Source organism: Chelon labrosus (genome assembly GCF_963514085.1).
Source record: "Chelon labrosus genome assembly, chromosome: 8".
In the NCBI taxonomy this organism is placed as follows: Eukaryota; Metazoa; Chordata; class Actinopteri; order Mugiliformes; family Mugilidae; genus Chelon; species Chelon labrosus.
Window position 1 is genome coordinate 26,963,899 of NC_140358.1, and position 20,765 is coordinate 26,984,663.

General features: G+C 43.1%; 1 protein-coding gene across 1 annotated transcript in view; it reads right to left on the bottom strand.

Annotated features, from left to right (window-relative positions):
* The window catches only part of LOC311491526 (complexin-2-like), a gene marked incomplete at both ends in the record, with an annotated part of 51,700 nt that extends 36,592 nt beyond the window's left edge, over window positions 1–15,108 (bottom strand). Inside the window, one exon of the mRNA XM_084549462.1 lies at window positions 15,078–15,108. Within this exon, the coding sequence (XP_084405588.1) occupies window positions 15,078–15,108 (31 nt within the window). The remainder of the gene's footprint in view (window positions 1–15,077) is intronic.
* Window positions 15,109–20,765: the final 5,657 nt, after the last annotated feature.

The following is a 20,765-nucleotide window of genomic DNA, read 5'->3' on the forward strand; positions in this document are numbered from 1 at the left end:
ACTTCTCACCCTTTCCGTGTACTCGCGTGTCACGGTGGCAGGCGGCGTCTCTTTGCATCAGGATCTCCCGGGGTGGCTCAGCGGGCCGCGACACATCACTGATTCCCTCTGCCCTTGGTTCAGACAGCCGTGCCGCTGCCAGTGTGTTTGTGTGCGCTCGCCAAGTGTACAGCTGCCGACCCCTGCGGAAAGTTCTGGACGCCGCTGGGCTGGCTGACAGGATGTCCTGGCCAATTTTTCTGTGTGCCTCCCATCTGTGCACTCGTGCAAAATCAACCCTTTGTCTAAAAGGGAAACTAATGAAAGTGGGAAAGTAACTAGTGTGTGTGACAAGTTTATTTTTGTCCCGTCATGCCTGCATAATCAAAACCTAGGACCTTTTATAAAAGATGTCTTGTAGGGACAGTCTGTAAAATAAAATCTCAGAAAATACATTTTACACACATGTACTTGATAATCAACATACTTCTCTTGGTAAAAATCTTTAAAATACATTTACTTCTTACACTAATTACCACTTATATATGACATTTTGACACAGTGCAAGTGTACTGGTTGGTAGTTGTCATCAATACAGCAAGTGCAAGACAATACCATTCACAGACACACAATAAGGGTGAAGCCAGCAGTTTATTGACATAGCGGTTGTTACCAATAACCTGTCTGTGTGTCTAATAGTATTATATTCATCAGTCCATGTCATTATTTTTATTATTAGAGAAAAGGAGGGAGTAGGCGTAAAAGGGGCATCGTCCATTATTTGTCAGAGATGGGTGACTCATGTCACCCAAATGAAGGCAGCATTACAGCCAGAGGCTCCATTATCTTCTCCCGTGCATTAGCCGCAATAGTCCAGAGCTTTGCTAATCACCCGGCTTGAGGGTATATCATGTGTGCTTGGTTTTCTTCTCATTAAATAGCAAAAAAAGATTTCACTGGAACCTTTAATGGGCTGTGTAGATTAAATATTGATTGGGATTTGCTTGGATATTCATTTGCAGAAGAAGAATCAATAAACATATAATGATAACGAAAGGTTCCAGATTGGTTTATAATCATATTTCCCATGCGTTGTCTTAGAAATGATACTGATAATGACAGCGCTAAATGAAAAAGAGAACTCAGACAGTCTCACAGATTAAAAATAAATATGGGGAAAATTCTGGGGACAGATTTACTGTAACTGTTTACTAGATGACTATAACCATCTGATATAGTGAACTAATATTTAAGGAACATCGCCTGAGATCCACACACCTAGACCAGACCAGACCAGGTACCCCCCACCCCATAGCAATGACACTCCTTGATGGCAGCAGCCATCCCCAGCAGGATGCAGCCTGACACAGACACACACACAAAAACACTTTAGGAACAACTAAAAAAAAACATGAAGAACAGCACAAGGTGTTGACCTGGCCTCCAAATTCACTAGATCCCAAACTGATCAAGTATCTGTGGGATGATCCACAGAGGACCCTCCCTTCAAAGGCCCCCCACTAACAACATTCTGTTAATCAGACACCACAGGACACCCTCAGAAGGCCCATGTACATTCTCTTTGCTGTAATTCAAGGAGTGTTATGGTCCACCCAGAATTGTTTAGCCAAAGGTAGAAAGAAACACAAAGACTTTTCTACTGCAACCTTTCCGTCAATGTATTTGTTAAAAGCTTTGGTCTCTTCCAACTCTCAAAAAACATATTTAGCCATTTAAATGCTCCAGCATGTTCATCAACTAGTTTAGCTTTGCCTGATGGCCATTCACTGTTGGACATGTATATAGAGAGGAGGGTACAGTTGGTTTACCAGACCTTTCTCACCTAAGAACAGCTTATTCTTAGATACTAGGTCATTAAAAGCAAAGTCATAGGCCATAAAACAAGAACAACGATCTGAAAGATGCTAAAATGCTTGAGAACCTCTCCACCCTAAGCATTGTCTTTTAAGAGACATGGGAAACATGGGACAGGAGTGAAACGTCGCCAGTTGACGTACGTTGCTGCCGAAAATGCTCCAATTCTTGGAGTATGACGTTCTACCCAAAACTAAGTGAGCCAAGGGAAGAAGGAGGAATTACAACAGTTCTGGAGGCACAAGGGAGACCTACACGTTATTAGGAAGGTGGTCATAATCTTATGCCTGATCGGTGAGTAATAATACGTTTGAAACTATGGAAATAAGATGCGTGTAGAGCCTTTACATTTCCGAGTACGCCCACTCAGCTGACTGTAGGAGTCTGGAAGGATGCCAGCTGGTGGTGTTACAGATTCAGAACATTGATCTCACAAATGTATGCGTCGCCAGTGCTCTGCCAACGGACCACCATTACAAAACGCCAATAAACTGTTGAAGATGTGCCAGTTCTAAAGACACATCTATACGTGAGAGTATATTATTATATTTCATTTTTTTTAAAAAAAGAGAGAATACGCAAGGTCACAAGTTAACTACACTTCTACGTGTGCATGCAGATGGTGCCAAGAATCCCACTCTAACAGTTCTAGCTGTGATATTTTACATGACATTTGCAAGCAGTCAGTTAAGAGGCAGCGAGTCAACAGCATGTTTCAGTGAAAGCAAAGCCTAGATAACAGCAACGTTATACTGAACAATGTATGCTGCACGCACAATCAAGAGGGTGCTCCATGACGCTAATGCGTGCCACCCAGTCATCCCGCTCACGATAGCGCATAGTTAAGTGTCATGCAGCCTCAGCGTACGCTATTAACCGCTTTCTAGGTCAGAGCGTGAATCAGTAATAAGCACCAGCAGCCCTCGTGCAGAACAGTGTCTCTCAGCTCCCCGGCGACGCAGGTGGAGTGTTTCGATTCCCCGAACTGCCCGCGAAGATCAGACAAAATCCATTTGGAGACGTAATTAGCATCGAGGAGTGAAGAGAAGAGCTGAGACGTTTGTATGTTTAGGCGCGGCGAGGTTTGTTTGTCTGCACGGGCGGCTGAAAGGAATCGACTCGTGTTTTTTAACCACAACGGTGCACGTGTTTGTTTATTAGTCTCAGGAAAGCTGTTTGCGTTATTTCACAAATATAGATTCACTCACTTCCAGAGTTAATTAGCAAAGTGACAGGAAATCTCTCACCTGTTCACACAAAGGAAAGGGCAATATCATTAAAATACAGGAATAACGTAATTAAGCGAAAGATCAACAGTGTTCTCTCCGCGTATGTTTGTTTTACTCGATTCCAAACTTTTTATTTTGAGGCTGACTTGAGGATGAAGGTTGTCACGGCACACGACTTCCAACACAAACTTTGTTTGCAGTTGGATACCTGATGAATTAAGTGATGCAACCAGACATTTCACCCAGGCATTAGTGATTGGTGGAGACCAAAACGGAGCTAAAGGAGTAATTTTTTGACAAAGACCAAAAGATGATCAATGATTGCGGCTGGATACCTAATGAACTTTGTGATTGAGCAACCAGATATTTCTCTCCAGACCAGAAAAAGAATATTTTATTAATCCTTCAAGGAAATACTTTTGTTTTGCTGCTCCCATGAAGTGACAGTTGAAGGGAGATAAAATACATAAAAATAACAATATAAACAATTTAAGATGCATAAAAACTAAATATTGCACAAGAAAGAGCTAAAGCAGAGCCATTGGTCTTTAAATAGCCTAATATTTAAAGACCAAAAAACGAACAATGTTTGCAGCTGGATACCTGGTGAATTGAATGACGCATTAATGGTTGAACAACCAGATATTTCCCTCAGGCATTGGTGGAGACCAGAATCAGTATCAGAATCAGAATACTTTATTAATCCGTCAAGGAAATACTTTTGTTGCAATGAGATATAATAAAATGCAAATAGAATAATATAGTAATATAAAAAGATGCATAAAAACTAAATATTGCACAAGGAAGACACAAGGAAGAGCAGTTTTAGTCAACAGTGTTTGCAGCTGGATATCTAGTGAATGAAGTGATACAACCAGATATTTCATCCAGGCATTAGTGATTGGTGGAGACCAAGACAGAGCTAAATGAGAGTACTTTTAAACTTTTTTTTTTTTTTTTACCTGTTTTTGTCAAACACCTGGATAACCTGGTGAACTTAGTGATGCAGTAACTGTTGAACAACCAGATATTTGCCCCAGGCATTGGTGGAGACCAAAACAGAGCTAAAAGGATGAGACTACAGGACAGTCAGGACTAAAATCACTCCAGTTTGTTGATGTTGTTGATCCCTAAAGTCTGTCTCCATCTATGCCCACCTACGTTGTACATCCTGCAAGTTAATGAGTGCTTAATTAATCCTCTGTGCTGCATAACTCCCACTGTTCATACGGCCCTCACTCAAAGAGCACTAAACTGTGCTGTCACCTGGAAACTGCCATTAAAAAGTTAGTGTCTTGGCAGTTTTGTGAGTTCATCATTCTGAGGCTCATGTTCGGCTCATTCCTTTCATGTCAGTTGCCAATGTTTCTGCACCGTACATACCTCCGGGACTTTTCATGTTGGAATTGAAAAGGTTTGATTGACGGGCACGTTGGCCACATGGGGATTCCCTCTGCAGCTGACAGACTGCCCACCCCCGGTGGGCTGTTGCGGGGCAGAAAACCCCCCACAGACTGTTGAATGTCAATCTATTGTCATTACCACATAAGCGAGGAAGATAATTCAGCACCGCACAAAGAGTGTCTGGTTTGGCGGTGGAAGTCTGCAGCGCCCACAACCTGACAAGCTTAAGAAATTCAGGCCATGTTTGTGAAATAATTAAATAACTTTAATTTATGGTGACAGTCCTGTTCTTGTCTTGCTTCATCATCGGTTTCTCTAACAAAAGAGAGCAAAATAGATGCACAGCTGACAGAAGTCCATCTAATATCTAAGTTGTTAGAGGAAACCGTGCTGTATTAATACTCTGACTCTATCATGAGTAACTCACAGTAGCCTTGACTAGTGGGACCTCGAGGTTCTTCTTAAGTTACCATAATAAAATGTTCTGGACACGGCTGCTTCCGAAGTGGACTGAGTTTCAGAAAGGTCCCCCGGGTCGGTCTCTGTCACTTGCTCCTCGATTATAACTCGGGCGACACTCATAGTGTGACACCAAGACCCCCGGGGTGAGTCGCTGGACCGTGATAACAAGTAAAGTATCAATACATCAATCATCTTTAGACTGACATTCTTCTCATAACTGGAACCTTCAGCGGATCCAGGTGAAAGATATATGAGTTTGAGGGGGGAAAAAATCTTTAGCATGGGCACTTTTTTCTTTCTGAAGGTGTTTTTCAGAAGCAGTTAGCCTCTGAGAGGAAATGTAGTCGTAAATAGTGACTTATATTTCTAACACCGACATTATTTTGTCTCATTTGCATCAAATGGTAACATTTTCCTTGCCACCGTCGCCTTCAGGCTTGCTCTGGGGGTTTCAGGCCGGGTTTTTGTAAAGCGTCTTGACACGATTTGTATTGTTATTGATGCTATATAAATAAAATTGAATTGAATTGAATTGAATCTGGGGCTGAGAAACGAAGTCCCAAAAACTGAAGCTCCAGGAGTAGCTAATTCAAGATTATTCCAAAAGTGAGCCAATCCCTTAAGCTTGTTACGTACTGTGCGAGAAGAGATAAATGTGTTCTTGCTCCTAGTGCTGTGAGAACAAGTAAAAAGTTTGTTTTGGTCGAGTAATTTATACTTCCAGAGAAACTGAAGTGCCGAACTCCAGGGAAGTCCTCATTGACGATGAGAGGCACTTTTCTAGTCATTGTGACGGCCGTGTCCATTGGATCACGCCGTTCATTCAGCATGCACCCCCACACAGTACGCCGATCCCTACCCTGGAGAGATTAGTGGTCACATTGTGAATATTACCATCTGGGAACTCGATAGCATGTCTGCTTTTCCATATTAACCGTGCCCACTTCCGATTTCTGACCAATTACGAGAAGAAAGTTCTGCCCGGTTGATGCGTCGAGAACAAGCTGCAAGAACAGCCTACAGACCTCCACTAAGGGTACTGCAGGACATAGTCGCTGTAACCTACGTAGAGTACGTAGCCTACTTGTGCGCTTGTCAGTGTGGCTCAGTCTGTAACAACGCCACTCAAACATTAGTCGGTGCTGTGTCTTTTTTGCCATGCAGGTTAATTTTTGTTTCTACTTCCTGCTTCCTGCTTTCACTTTCGAAGACGAGTCATACAAATGTTTGTATCTCCGAACCTCCTCGGTTAACCTTTCCTCAATGTGTTCCATCTTTATTGATCAAAAAGAATCAATTGGAAAATTGCGGAGATGGAGAAGCAGCCGGAAATACTAAAGCAGAAACACCCTACTACCAAGCGGACCAATCACGGCTCTTGTGGTCTGCATAAGGTCTACGTAAGGTCTGGGCTGTCGCCATAGCTAAGGCGTGAAATTGACTCAGAAGCCTAAACCGCCTATAAGGCACTGCCAAGATGGTGGAACCCAGAGATACCCCACTGAGCTTCAAATCAAAACTGCTCTTCAGGAACCCTGAAGGGTTTCATCCATCTTTATATAACTTCCGCTCACGGGCAGGCTGCAGGACTGTGATCACCCTCAAACTATAGAATCAGTTCCAGGGTCAACAGCGTCAAACCAGCTGGTCCCATTCGGTCACCATGACTTTTTACAGTACCGTGCAAAGATAATAAAAGTTTAGATCAAGAGTTGTGAGATGAAATTGAATCCTCATTTAATCTACATGCATTAACTACATAATCCTGATCGTCTGATTCACCAGTGCCTTGAAGTGATTAAAACACTCTGCCTGTGATAACAGCGGTCCCCAAGAGAAAGGAACATTTGTAGGATACAAGCGAAGCCCATAACTAATTGGGGGAAAGTTTTGCAAGTTGTGTTCCCTTCATTTCAACACGTAAATACGCTGAAAGTTTAATTAAGAGAAAGGGATTCTTTTCATGAGGATAAAGGATAAAGGATTAAAATCTTCAGCTGCATATTTTGTATTTTAAGTGTTCAGTGTGTATAATCTCTAGACAAGTAGCTCAGAGGTGTACTACGGTTTCTTGTTAGATGATAATGAACCTTGTCTTCTGCTCATGGATTACATCGAAAATCTTTTTTACAATTTTAAGAACTTTACAGCCGTGGACTAGTTTATTATTAAATGAGATATTTGATTATTTAAATAGCTGGCTGATTCTCAACAACGACTTTACGAATGACTCTTCTGAGCAAGGGATGTCAGTAATGCAGAGTTTGAGCCGCACTGCCACCTCAAAGGTAAAACATAATGTTTTTTAAGCCGCGTTCACGGGAGTTTTATCCCGTCTGCACGGCTTTGCAACAAGCTCCGCACCGTGCATGATTAAAACCACTGTGCTGTGCGGTGCAGGTGTCTGAAGAGGCCATATATCATTACCGCACATCAATTTATCAGGATTACGTCGCCCCTCTTCTCGGCTCATTTCGTTGAATCGGGTTAAAACGGGCTGATATCCACCGTAAAACATTATTCTCGCGTGTCAAGTCAGCTGAAAGCCAGTTAAGTGTGAAGAAGCTCATCTGAATTGCTCGCGGAGACGCTGCCCACCCATGTGCAAAGGTTTTATATGAAATCCGGCAGGAAGCGGGTGTTATGCTGAAGTTACGCGTCGCGTTATCTGAGCTTGTGGCTAAAAGGACGACTCTTGTGAGGTATTCCACCTTGCTACCGGTCTGAATGAAACAACAGCAAAAAAAAAAATAAATGCAAAAGTCACATTTGGAAACTGTTCTGTTCTGCGTGTAGCAGAAGGGATTTAATAACATGTTGTAATATAACAAGGCTGCTGACTGGAGATTCACAAATCAGTGTCCTGTGGCTACATTTCCATACTTTAAATCAAGGCTTATTCTAAAAAGAAAAAAACATTATTCATAGTTTTGCAATCAACTCTCTACTTGCTGGACAAAGCCGCCGTGTGTACGGGAGGGTCCCGCTGCTCTTTTAACAATGGGATGATGAAGACCATGCCCGCAGCTCAAACAGACACATTCATATCAGACTCATTAGAGCATGATGAATAGCAGGGAGAGTACTAGTGGAAGATAAAAGTAAAAGATATGTGGACCAGCACAGAGGAGCAGCCTGCAGAAGAGTTGCATGTAAAAGATAATAATGCACAGATTTGTTAAATACATTATGTTAGCATTTACCAAAGCTACATTTCAAGCCACACACTGAAGAAATACTCAAACTTGTCTCTTTGAACATGTAAACATGAGTACATATAGCACCAGGGGGCTGGTAAGGTCACACCAGAGCTATATATCGTCATATAGCCATATATCCTCCAGGTTCCTCAGCTAATCCTAATTAATCCTTTAGGATAATTATGTTTTATCTCCTCTGTGACCGCACAACCAGAGCGCAGGGAATTGCCTCATGTACTATACTGTACTGCGTTTTCACGGTGGCACCACATCAGCGTTAGCTGTCGTGACACTTCACAATTAATGCGTGGTTCTTACAGGGGCTCTTATTAGGACCATGTTTGCACACAAACACGACCTTTAACACCTTAATTAGTTAAATACAACGCAATGAATGTGTGTGATCATTTACTATTTCCAGCACCAGTTTGTATCATTTAAGGTTTTTACTGAAACCGCTGGTCAGGTTCAGATTTTATGGATATTTTTTAAGACATGGTGATGCATGTGCTATTTGTTAAAGTTTTTTGCTTAGTTGTTTTTAAGTTAGCCTGGCATAACACAGTCACGCTCATCAGAATACCAGTGAAATCAATCAAGTAATGAAAATTATAAATGCTGAAGCTAATGATGTAGGAAATGCAAAAGGCAAAATGAAAGAATGAGGCATGAGTTGGGAATATCAGTATGTATCCTCATACATATCAGCCAAGGAACCACACTCAATCTTAACTGTATTTCATTTTGGGAGTGGTTCAACCATAGACTGTATATAAATATGGACAACTCATCCTTGCATTGGCCAAACTGACGCTATTTTCCTGCAGATACAGGTCGTGCCATCTTGCAAGTTTGGAGCCCAAGTCTGATCAGAGCAGTTCAAGAGTGGAGCCACGTGGAGCCATTACTCACTCGTGTTTTTGTTTAATTAATACTAGAGATAAATGGATGAACACTTTTCTCCACCTAATTTCCCAACAGTTAATTTCTCTCCTAAATCACACCTTGTTGGTTTGCACCATAGACAGTTTAAAGATGGACAGTGGCGGAACAGCTCCTCTAAAGTGAAGCCAAAGCAAGTAGAGCTCCCCCTGGTGGCTGGATGCAGTAAAGGTCTCAAGCTCCGCCTCCTCCATGACTTGGGCCAAACTAAAACACTAAAATACACATTTTTTCAAGGATGGTTTCTGTCATTTTAGGTAGTTAATATAATGTTGATGCATGGTCAAGTGTTATTGTTTTGGATAAGTTTTGTTTTAGTTATTTTAGTTATTATTTGACGCTACAGAAACAGGATGTGACATAATAGCGACCACCAGCTATTATCATCTGCTATATATTTCTTTATCAGTATGTCAGTAGGTTTTAATTTGACGTTTTTGTCCTGATGGTGTGCGTCTGTGTTCATGCATGTGTGGGTTTCTTGCCAGTTTTCTGCGCATCTCTTTGTGAGTCTTACTCAGGAACCCACAAACACACACACACACACGCACACACACACACACTTGCACTTTATCATCTAATGCCAGCTAAAGCCAACTACTAAGGCCCAGCCTAGTCTGTCTGTTTGTCACACACCTTGCTGCTGTCTCCCTCCCTCTCTCTCTCTCTCTCTCTCCCCTCCTACACTAAATCACAACCAGAAGCGCACACCACACACACACACACACACCCGCACACACATACACAACGAGTCTCAGTTTCCCTTGTGGCTGCCTGATTGAGGTTTACTTGCTTTGCCCTTTAGATTTACTGTAATTGTTGATGGAAGTGGAACGGGAAAGAAAAGGAAAGGGAAGTTAAATTGAGGGATGGAGGAGAAAAGATGGGAGGGATGGAGTGAAACGAGAGAGGGTTAGGGATCTGTGCCGGGAGGGAGGAGAGGGTTTGAGGAAGTGAGAGAGGTGGCAACAGGAGGGGGAATAAAAGTAAGAAGAAATGTGACGGAGAGGATGAGCAGATGAAGATTAGCAAGAGGAAGGAAAAGAAATGTAAAGAAGTGTGTGTGTGGGGGAGGTGGGGGGTGAGAAAGGGGAGAAGGAGAGAAATTCGGAGGCTGCAGACGACGGAAAATATCTCCCATTAAACAGAGATTACGGCGCTTGCCGGCCCAGAGTGCAGCGTGACTTTACAACCTCCGCCGTCAGCCGCTGATGATATAACACCCAGTTTTAAAGATCAATTTGTCACTTTTCATCTCCTCCTACACCTCATTCTCCTCCTCCTCTTCCTCCGGGCGCCGAGGGCAAAAGATGCCAGAAGAGGAGGAGGAGGAGGAAGAAGAAAGGAGGAAGGGGGAGGGAGGAGCTTGTGTTTTAGCTTTATTGAAAGGAAAGGGGTGAGAGCGAGAAGGCTGACTTCTATTTACGAGCACTTTTGACGATGTCGTGTGCAATAAACCCCCCCCCCTTCACCCCCCACCACCGCCACCACGCGGCTTCCCGTCCTCGCAATAAGAGCCGCTCATGCGCACGCAAGCACACGTTGGCAGGCAGACTGAATCAATTCCTCATTTGTCCTGACTTTTCGCTCCACGTGTCACTGATGAGCTTTGGCCCGGCGGTGCTTCTAAAAGGTCTAACGGTCCGAGGACTCCAAATTAGAGAAAGCTCCCGTTCCGTTTGGTTGGCAGTTAAATAATAAAACAGGTGACTTTTACTCGCTTTAAACATTCATCTTAGACTTGTGCTTCATAGTGTAATATATCCAAATAAACAGTGATCTGGTTTGGTTATTGTCACATTTCGAGTTTAAAAAAGTTGATTGAGCATTCATTTCTGCAAAGATTTCACCGAAGGGATTTGTGTTGGTGTCAGTTGGTGTCAAGTGTTGGGTTTCTGTTCTGTCTCTAATGTGTCTCTCCTTCCTGATTGCTTGCCCCGCCCTGATTGAATTCATCTGCTGCCCTTCGTCTGTGTATTTAGCCCGTGTCCGTTCTCCGCCTCACTGCCAGTTCACCGAAGGGGCTATCAGCGGTGTTTGTTTGGATTTTCCTCTTTGTTTGCTCTCTATTGAACATGTTTGCTCAGTTTTGGATTGATACCCGTGCTCCGACCTCCGTCTGAGTGTGCACGTTTTCCTTGCACGTTGCCCGTTGCCTTTGTTTGAGTCCTTATCTGGTGGCCCTGATGCTTATTACCACCTCACTGGGCTGTTTTCAAGCTGAAACCATTTGAATCTGATCAAACCACGCCCCAAAGACATTCTGTGGACTCCATTAAAAGAGATGCTGATGTTTGTTTTGAGCCTACGTGAACTAATCAGCAACTGCAACTGCACTGTATTATTTTAATTATTTTAATCAGGATGAGGTTGGACCATAGTCTGTATATAAATATGGACAAAGCGTTGCCACTTCCTTGGACTGGCCAAACTGACACTAACTACCTAAAATGACAGAAACCATCCTTGAAAAAAATATTTGATGTGTATTTTAGTGTTTTAGTTTGGCCCATGTCCCATCCACGAACATGGAGGGGGCGGAGCTTATGACCTATACTGCAGCCAGCCACCAGGGGGAGCTCTACTTGCTTTGGCTTCACTTTAGAGGAGCAGTTCCTCTAAAGTAGGGGTGTCAAACTCATTTTAGTTCAGGGGCCACATACAGCCCAGTTTGATGTCAAGGGGGCCGGACCAGTAACACAATAGCGTATTTACCTATAAATAACGACATCTCCAAATGTTTCCCCCCAAATGTTTCCCTAAACCCCACATTTATTAAGAAAAAGAAATGCAATTTCTGTTTAGTTGTAGGTCTTTTATTGGAAAAATTGCAGTTAATGTCTTCAATGTAATTTTTGCAAATTCATCCCGCGGGCCTGATTAGACCCTCTAGCGGGCCAGTTTTGGCCCCCGGGCCATATGTTTGACACATATGCTCTAATGTGAAGCCAAAGCCTATAAGAAGGCACCAACATTGACGTATCAATAATGATGATGAAGATTCAAGTTGCTCCTCCCTAAAATTGTCCAAGAACGCTGATGGGTAACAACACAAAACGTGATCGCTTCTTCTGTTTTGGAATCTCAGTTTTCTCAGCAGAGGCCCAGTTTCATCTAAACCAAAGTGGCATGTATTTAGAACTGGTTGGCAGCTTTCTTTGTTTGACTGGGTGCACATAGACAAATTACAAAACAACCAGCTCTGTTCTGAAGTCTGTCTCCTGTTGCTGCTTGACAAAAAACCTCTGATCTATGACTTGCATTTTTAAAAGGACGAAATGTTCACAGGTGACAGATGAACGCTTCCTCGGCGCCTAGCGCGACGACGACCTTGCTCTTCACTGTACTAAACAGACAGAATACAAATCAGGGCCCGAGATGGGAGCAGATGGAGTGTTAGTTTCTCCTCGGAGCGTACAGAGAGAAAGAGAAGTGAGATAATAGCCCTCAGCTAATCCACTGCACACTGAAAACTCATTACTCCTCAAGAAGGAAACAAAGAAAGAAAAAAGAAAGAAACTTGCTCCCCGGGACGGAAAGAAATACTCTGCGTAAGGTTGAAGAGCTTGGCACAACCTGCCGGGGGTTTCCTCACGTGTGAAATTTCCTTCATGCAGAGTGCAGCGAATTTGGGAGCTTCGTATCACTGCCTGGTAACGTTCAAACACATGATGAACACATGGCTGCAGGACCTGACATAAACATGCAACAGGCACCAGCCGCCTTCAGGCAACACAACAAGTGGTAGCTCCTTAAATATAAACCTCAGTCTCAGTCAGATCTTGCATACTTTCATACTATAGCTACAATTTTAGATTTTTAAAATTTTACATGCTCCATTAACGCCCATTGATTATTTGCATGATATTAAGCTTATGTTTGTCTCAATGTAGTTTTGATGCACCTAGATTATCTATCAACAGGGAAGCATGTTTCACATATCGGACATGATGGCTTACAAACGTCAACAAATTGATTTTTCATAAAGGAGTGGAGGTCAATGGCTTCCAGTACCAACAGCAAATTAAAATGATGGGAAGAAGCAATGATTGTTGTCGATCAGCAAATACTACACCATACTGAGCTATTCTGTAAATTATTAATCTGTGGCTGCAATCTAAATACATTTTTAATGTATTTCTATAACTGTATTCAATCAGGAATCCCTCACTGGAATAAAATAGAAGGAGAAAAGACGGGTCTGTATCCCATGAACGATATTGCACTTGCCTGACTCAACAGACAGTAATGTATTATACAGGGAGGTTTGTATCAGAGCTAGGTGGAGCTTTAGAGTTGGTAACCGTTCAATGAAGTGGATCCTGCTCTGTGTCACACTTTCCACCATCCCCTCCAGGGACAGGGCTATGTACATGCTATGTCACCTACTGGAAGTCAATGGGGGGAAAAGAGGTGCGTTTGGATGCGATGAGACGAATTACTTCCATTACTTCCAAGCACAATTTCTCAACTTTATTCAGCTGACCACAACACAAAGCCTTCTCCACAGACATTCAAGTGATTAGTAAACTAAAAAAAAAAAAGCAGTACTGATCAAACTCCAAGCTTTAGTCAAGATTTGCTACTCGGTAGGTGAGAGGAGTACTCCTTCAGGTTTAGGGGGATCTTCCTTTCCTTTCATGAGGGCTGATAGAAGATGGGATGTATAATGCATAACATCAGGCTGCAAGTTACATCAACCAACGGCTTCAAAACGGAGAAGAGCAGCTGTATAGATTTCCGTGAGGCCGTTTATAGAACAGGGAAAGCGTGAAATGTATTCCATCAACGCTAACTGGTTGATTGCATCTTACATAAACGGTTTCTTAAGCGTTCACCGGACAGATTTCTGTACGCTTGCAGGTCAAGGTCAGTAAAAACCGGTCCTGACACAGCTTGGATAGCTCAGTCGGTGGAGCATCAGACTTTTAATCTGTAGATTTTACAGTGCTGGGAGCTGCGGTTAGAAAAGCAGGTTTTTGCATTCTTGGTATCTGGAGCGAGCACCTAACCCCCCAAATTGCTCCCACAAGTGGCAGCACAGCGCACACGCCACTCCTTGAACAAATGCATGGTCAAATGCAGAGAATTTCAACTTGTGGTATCGAATTGGTATAAAAGACTACGATTAATTCCCTTCTTTTAAACTTAGATTGCTTATTTGTAAAGTAAAATGGTTTGAAAGCACATTTGTATGGCAAAGACATGTATCACTTTCCACGTCTTAGTGCAGAGACCGTCCCCCTCATGAAGATAGGGCAGCAGAGCATGGTTAGATATTCCCCTTAGCTCTGAACAAATATTCGCTCTTAGTGTCCCCTATAAGCAGCTCCACTCCACAGTGGAAAACCACTCATGTCCTTTCACCTGCACCACTGCACCATCTGCATATTCTCACACAAGTTCCTTCAAAATGCATTACTCTGGCAAGATAATCTCAGGGCACAAGCAATTAGAAAACTGCTGCATGTTGGAATGAAATTACTGAAGATTAGATTCCGCCTTATTATCTTTTCCCCCGCGCACCTTCAGGTGGAAAATGTGTACTCAGCATGTCGAGATAAGAGTCGCCGCAGCGTCCGGTGAGGACGCACCACACAGCCTGATTAACGGGAAGACTGAGCCGCGGCAAAGGACCTGGTTTGACACCTCTCATGAAATGCCCTTTCGGCCACTACGCTTTAGTCAACGTTACAAATCAGTAGCCTGTTAAAGTAAGCTGTGCTCAGCGTGCCCCCGGGGGCCAACATGCGTGTAGCCAGCCAACAGCAGACGTGGAGGAAAAACGCAAGAAAAAGAACAAAAGCAAAACTAAAAGAAAACGAGACATTGAACTAATTTCCTCATCTTTGAGTGAAGTATGTGTGAACTTGTGCAGAAACAAAAAGCAAAAAAAAACGGACCAAAAATGTTCGAACTTCGGTGAAAAATAAACAAAACCACGAGAGAAGCAGAAACAGCAGCGAGATAAAAAGGTGGAACTTACCTCCCAACGCTTGCTTCATAACGAAATTCATGATGATGGCTTTTAATTCCTTGCCTTCCTTATCCGAGCGATGTTACATTCAATAGTTGCGCAAAAGTAGAAGTCCTTGGTTGCCAGATCTGGAAGAAAAATGCGCAAAATAAAAAATAGTAAATATTAAACAATTATTTCTGAAATGACTATATGCATGGGTAACGCTGACATGTGGTCACACAGGCGGGCTATTTGTGTGTTTTTTCAAGGACACCGAGGTCAATGGTTCAATCACAACAAAGAGAAACCAAAGAAAAACACCAGAGGATCTCCAATCTACTGACCAAAATCAGCAGCTACTGCTCAGGATCCACTTGCGAATGTGTTTTTGAAATAAAAAAAAATGTTTCCGGACAGCTGATTGTTGGTTGTCAGGGAGTGACTGTCACGACAGTCCGCGACAACCTCTACGTATCCGAGCTTTGACTGCACTCAATCGAGTTTTGAGAAAGTGCACAGTGTAGGTCCTCGGCTTGGCAGGACGCTCTGTTGTCATGCATGTGGACTAAACCACTCCTGTGTGTTTTTCCTGATCATGTGGTAAAACTTTCCATCCTCCATTGGAGGGACATTGGACTCAGCCATCCCACTTCGGCGTCAGAAAATAATAATTAAAATAATAATAATAATAATAATAATAATAGAAAAGCTCCTCGTACGGCGAGCTTAATTAGGCACAAATGCACGAGCCTCGCGTGCGCGGTTGCATGTGCATGTGCGTGATATGTGCGGCAAAATCAACATAAACGACCGCGTTGTGCGTACGCGTGCGACGAGGCGGACGCGGTGCAGAAAGCGGAGACACACAATGCACTTCCTCGTACGATCCGAGGCTGGTTTCAGCACCGCCGAGAGCGGATAGCTCCACGAGCCGGCGAAATGTGCCGGAGCGGCGGCGTCGAGCATCGATTTACCTCCGTCCTGCGACTCGGGATCGGAGGAGCAGAGCTTCACCCTCAGGGACGAAGTTATCCTGCAGCAGGTAACAGCAGCTCGGGCTAATCTTAACTGCTCGTCCCCTGCATCTCCGGCTCCAAAAAAATATAAAATAAAGGACGTCCTTGGTGCTTCCTCTTGCTCGCCGCTTCGTCTTCCTGCACACACACACACACACACACACGCACGCACGCACTCACTCTCACACACACGTAGAGAGAGAAAGAGGAGGAGGAGGAGGAGGAGTGGAGGGGGGTGGTGGTTTGGTGAAGCAGCTGCTGTTGGGAAGGAGCGACTGAATCACATGGAGGGGCTGGAGAGAGAAACGTCCCACTAACGTTCCCCTGACCGATAGAGAGAGATCAATTATTCAGCCTTGACGGTGGCTGGCTGCTCCGTCCTACAGCACCGCCCCCCCACACCATCCCACCTCCCCATCTCTGCAACGGGAAGGGGGACTCGGCTCGCACTTAAAAAGGTAGTGCAGAATATAAGCCATCGGGAATTTGATTGGAATTCACATTGCAGCCTCTCTCGGTTTGCGCGACGTGACACACATTCCGTTTGCGTGCAGCTGCTGTCATGTGCAAATCTAATATATTCCAGCGGGGGTTTCTTTAACGCTGCTACAGGGGATTCCGGTGAGTAGGTGGTGCTTATTAGTTTACGACAATACTCACAACGGAACGTATTCCTCCGGACGTTAAACATACCAGAGGTGTGCACAGACTCTGGGAGGAACGGGGGCAAGAGGGAACATGAGGCACCTCCTCTGATCCAGGGTCGTTTCTCAAGGCACTCTCCACATTCAAAGCCCGGTATAGGAGTTTATTGTGGCCCCGAGTTTGTGCTATTTGTTGAGGCTCGCAGCCGCAACACAGAGAGAGAGAAGAAAGGGAAATCTCAGCTTTTAATCGGATTTCACAAAATTTTGCGCGCTGCACTTGGCCGCCAGAGTTCTGTTTTCCTGCCTCATATGAAGGTGCAAAAAATTTGCTTTTTTTATGCTGAATCCAGTTTAATTGGTTAAGATACAACATGTGTTTCTTTTTCTACTTTCCTTGGTTCTCAGCACCAAGGTGATGCCAGGTCCTCACAGATTTTATAATAACTACTCTCACTGACAGGAGACCGCACACTTTATCCTTATATATACACTGCCTAGCCAAAACAAAAAGTCTCCACCTGGGTTTAACTAAGCAAATAGGTAGAAACCTCCTATTGGATAATTACTGCATGGGTGATTATCTTTCAGCTGACAACAAGTTATTTAACCCCAACTGATGCAATGAGCAGCTTCTCATTTCTTAAACAACCATGTCTAAAGACACGTCCTGTGGTCGTGGAAAAGATGTTAGTCTGTTTGAGAAGGGTCAAATCATTGGCATGCATCAAGCAGAGAAAACATCTAAGGAGATTGTAGAAACTACTAAAACTGGGTTAAGAACTGTCCAACGCATTATTAAAAACTGGAAGGATAGTGGAGAACCATCATCTACCAGGAAGAAATGTGGTCGGAAAAAAATCCTTATCACACGATCACTTAAATGTTTGGTGAAATCAAATGGAAGAAAAACAACAGTAGAACTGAGGGCTATGTTTAATAGTGAAAGTAAGAACATTTCCACACGTACAATGTGACGGGAACTCAAGGGATTGGGACTGAACAGCTGAGTAGCCTTAAGAAAACCACTAATCAGTGAGGCTAACTGGAGAAAAAAAGGCTTCAATTTGCTAGGGAGCATAAAGATTGGACTCTGGAGCAATGGAAGAAGGTCATGTGGTCTGATGAGTCCAGATTTACCCTGTTCCAGAGTGATGGGGGCATCAGGGTAAGAAGAGAGGCAGATGAAGTGATGCACCCATCATGCCTAGTGTCTACTGTACAAGCCTGTGGGGGCAGTGCTATGATCTGGGGTTGCTGCAGTTGCTCAGGTCTAGGTTCAGCAACATTATGTGTCCAAAGAATGAGGTCAGCTGACTACCTGAATATACTGAATGACCAGGTTATTCCATCAATGGATCATATTCCAAGATGACAATGCCAGGATTCATGGGGCTCAGATTGTGAAAGAGTGGTTCAGGGAGCATGAGACATCATTTTCACACATGGATTGTCCACCACAGAGTCCAGACCTTAACCCCATTGAGAATCTTTGGGATGTGCTGGAGAAGGCTTTGTGCAGTGGTCAGACTCTCCCATCATCAATACAAGATCTTGGTGAAAAATGAATGCAACACTGGATGGAAATAAATCTGGTGACATTGGAGAAGCTTATCCAAACAATGGCATTTATTTTTTGGCCTGTCAGTTTACTGGTCTGAACAGATTTTTAAATTGAAGTCTCTGCTGACAGGTCACCAAGGTCACATCTTATTCACATTTTATTTTTCTGTCTCAAATCCACTTGAAATCCAAGGTTTTATTCTCTCTTCATTCAATCCTGGCTGCCGCCTATGAAGCTGCCCTACACCAAACAGTAGAGAAATTCACCGTCAACTACTCCTGATGATTTATTTAACAGATTGACCTCTGCCGGCTCCACAATGAAAGAAACGCTGGTTCTTTCTGACGTCTTTATACACTCTCAAGTTCAGCTCTGGGTGTGAAAGCTTATATTTATGCCAACTGTGATATTGTCACAGACTTTAAATATTATGTATATAATGCGGCTGTAATGTTTTACAGTGTACAGACATAATGTGACTTATAACTGCACACTTGAGCCCCTCTTGGTTCCCAGTTCAGTACACTTTTTCTCATCAGGGTCTTACTTGCGGAGAAGTTCAACCCCCAACGCTGATCTTTTCAGCAACGCCAAACATAACACAGTATTAAACCTTCATCCTGATAGATGATGTGTTCTGCAAATTTATGCAAAGCCGTGACACCAGAATTTCACATCATACACCCTTTCAGCTGTTCCTCATTTATGGTCCCGCTCGGCGTCGGCGCATGTTCTTTAGTTCCCACGATTTGTGTGTAAAATGGTGCCAACTCCAAAGCCCTTCGCTGTTCGGTTGCGTAGCAGGGACTTGACATGTTTCCGGGAATTAGGCTGCATGTAGAGAATTTTAATCCCCGCTTTCGTTTTATCTCACTTCATTTGAGGAATCTTGCTAACAAAGGCTCGGGCGCTCTGCCAAACTCAGGTAATTAGGCTGCCTCGGTTTCGCTCGCCGTGGTGTTTTCTGCAAATACTGACGCTCAGATGGCGATAACGTCATTTTAAACCAGAGTTAGTGTGTGTAACTGCACATACGTGGAGTTTGACCAGGAGTTCCCAGAAATCCCTGCCATTACTAAAGCAAAGGGTAGTACCTGCATGGAACTACTTTGTACAAGGGTAAAGCAGCACACAGCAGGATTTTTATAATAGAAATACAGTCATTGAAAAGTACAGCTTTTAATAGCAAGGAAAATGATTTAAACCCCAGGCCCTCTGCATAATGCAATAGAAAGAAAGAGTAAAAAAAAGTTGTTAAAATACAGGCATGAATTGAAGAAATCTTGTTTTGAATTATGTTGCAAACTCCTTTTATAATTTCAAATATACAGTAATTTATGTGGTTGCGGTTTAATTATCCTGTTTTCATTTGCACCTGCATCGTATTATTTTAACAAGGCATGTACCTTTGACTAAATAAATCAGTACAAGGTGTTGATGTTAACGGACTAAGGGCGAATATGTCTGCTCATCTCCAGTGAGCTGCACAGAACGATTAAATTAATACATTTCAAAGAAAGTGTGAAAAAATAAAGAAATAAAGTCATCTCCTTCTGTCAATGAAGCGTGACTCCACCAGAGGTGGGATGGTGGGTTAATATTGGCTCATAGGTTGGTGAGTAATGTTGCACATGAAGAGGAATTTATCAATTTTGTTCAAGTCACGAAGTCACATCATTTTTCACTTCACAGTCAGGAGGTGAACTAGGAATAAAAATGGCTCCATTCAGAGGAGCGCCAGATTCGCCAGATGCGCCAGAATATTTTCTATTTCTCGTGTCAATAATATTGTCAAAATACAGGATTTTTAAAAGTCCTTGCATGTGAAAGTTTCAATTTGTGTAATACACGTACCAGGACTGGTTCTTCTTTATTTATCCATCCATAAACTAGCACGCAGATATATATATATATATATATATATATATATATATATATATAATGATGGATGAATCCTCTGTAACATCTCTGCAGATTTCCTGAAGGGTGGTTTTGCAGCTCAGTGTGGTCTCCCCGGGTGGTCTCCAGCAAACATTAAAAAATGGTCAAAGACTTGGAGTGTCTGTGGAGCTGAGGTGCACAGGTGATGATGGGCCATGCATCTAGAACACTGTGATGCTACCCAGGTTATTTTCATAAATGCGCTCTCGTAAAGTCGTCATGGATGGCCAATTATTCCTGCTCTTAAATTGGACAATTTAACATGGAGGTCTGCAGCATAGAGAGTATAAAGACGGATGGCTGAACTGCTTTTTCAAAAGTGAAGCCAAAACAAGTAGAGCTCCCCCTGGTGGCTGGCTGCAATATAGGTCATATAAGCTCCACCTCCTCCATGTTAGTGGGCAGGACTTGGGCCAAACTAAAACACTAAAATACATATCAAATATTTTTTTTTTTTCAGGGATGGCTTCAGTCATTTCAGGTAGTTAATATAATGTTGATAGATGCTCAAGTGTCAAAGTTATTTATTTGACACTATAGAAACAGGATG